We start from the raw sequence: 1,299 nt of genomic DNA, 5'->3' as shown, positions 1-1,299 counted from the left end.
TTTGAAACTAATTTTGCGTATTTTAGCCCAGGAAAACGTGTTGATTTTGGTCTGATTCTGGAACACCAGGATGCCCATGTGGGCCACGGACAGGTTGAGCAGGATATTATCGTGGTCTTTGGCCGGGTGGAGTTTGACTCCGTAGAGTTCGCATCGGCGGGCCGTCTCGAGAAGATTGAGGTCGGCCGCAGCCGGGGATTGACCTCTGAAATGAGATGAAACAAGATTCTACCTTTTTACCGCTTTCGCATTACTTCAAGGCACATTCTTTTACATCCATGTCTATCCAAGAACGAAAAAGTCGGGTTAGAAATTTCCACCCTGGTCGGGATTCGAACCCAGCACCTCCGGGTCGAGAGTCAGTGCTCTTGACCACTCGGCCACAGAATTGGACAAGAATCTACTCTAGGATTTTGTTAACGTTTGTCGTGTTCACACTGTATAAAAGTACAGATTGATTATGATGACTTACGCGTGTTTCTTGTGGTTCTCCATGATTCGTCGCTCGAGTTCGGGGGTTTGATTGGGCACGAACTTGTACGAGGACAGATACGTGTGGTCTGGATAGTCCTCACTTACATAGTCCCCACACTCAGCTGAAAATAAAAATTAATAACAGTTAAAAATTAAAATCAGATAAAATAAAAATATTTCCACCACGACAATTGCGATTAAAAAGTTTTAAATCGATGTTACCTTGTACAATATAGGAGGCCATCAGAGCGGCCGTGTTCTCGTTACAATGCAGGAGGCCTTGGGATAGGTCGCGTTTGATTTGCAAACAGAATAGATACCGATGGGGAATCTCAAAATTACAAAGGGCGCACTATTTCACTTTTGGAGGCCGAGGCCGGTGCTTAACCTTGTAGCCCAATGTCAGGAGTAGGCCATCAGAGGCGGCCGTGTTCTCGTTACAAGTGCAGTGAAGCCTTGCGATAGGGTACCGTTTGATGCAGACAGGAATAGAACCGCGTTACAGTTCCTTTTCTTTATTTGGAGGCCACTATGCTCCATATTAGGAGCCGAGAGGCCTGTGCTTACCTGTAACAATATAGGAGCCATCAGAGCGCCGTCGTCTGTTACAAGTGCAGAATGGCCTGTGGGATAGGTCGCGTTCTTGGATTTGCAGACAAATAGCTACCGCGTTAAGTTCCTTTTCTAGTTTGGAGGCCCATAAGCTAATATTAGGAGGCCGAAGCCGGTACTTTACTGTACAATATACGGTGAGGCCATCAGAGCGCCGTGTTCTCTGTTACAATGCGATGAAGTCCTTGCGGATAAGGTCGGCGCGTTTGAGTA

At 46.5% G+C, this 1,299-nt stretch overlaps 1 protein-coding gene across 1 annotated transcript; it reads right to left on the bottom strand.

Moving 5' to 3' along the window:
• Positions 1 to 6: 6 nt before the first annotated feature.
• Positions 7 to 1,062, bottom strand: LOC103523969 (FERM domain-containing protein 7-like; the record flags this gene model as incomplete). Its single annotated transcript, XM_008488977.1, has 4 exons — positions 1,042 to 1,062; positions 697 to 805; positions 473 to 596; positions 7 to 205 (listed from the first exon to the last, which is right to left on the bottom strand). Coding segments are annotated over exons 1-4 (453 nt in total), but the record flags the coding sequence as incomplete, so codon positions are not given.
• Between the last annotated feature and the right edge of the window lie 237 nt (positions 1,063 to 1,299).

This window comes from Diaphorina citri, unplaced genomic scaffold, assembly GCF_000475195.1.
Source record: "Diaphorina citri unplaced genomic scaffold, Diaci psyllid genome assembly version 1.1 scaffold64046, whole genome shotgun sequence".
Classification (NCBI taxonomy): domain Eukaryota; kingdom Metazoa; phylum Arthropoda; class Insecta; order Hemiptera; family Psyllidae; genus Diaphorina; species Diaphorina citri.
Note: the sequence above shows the minus strand (reverse complement) of the source record. Positions and strands in the feature narration are given on the sequence as shown.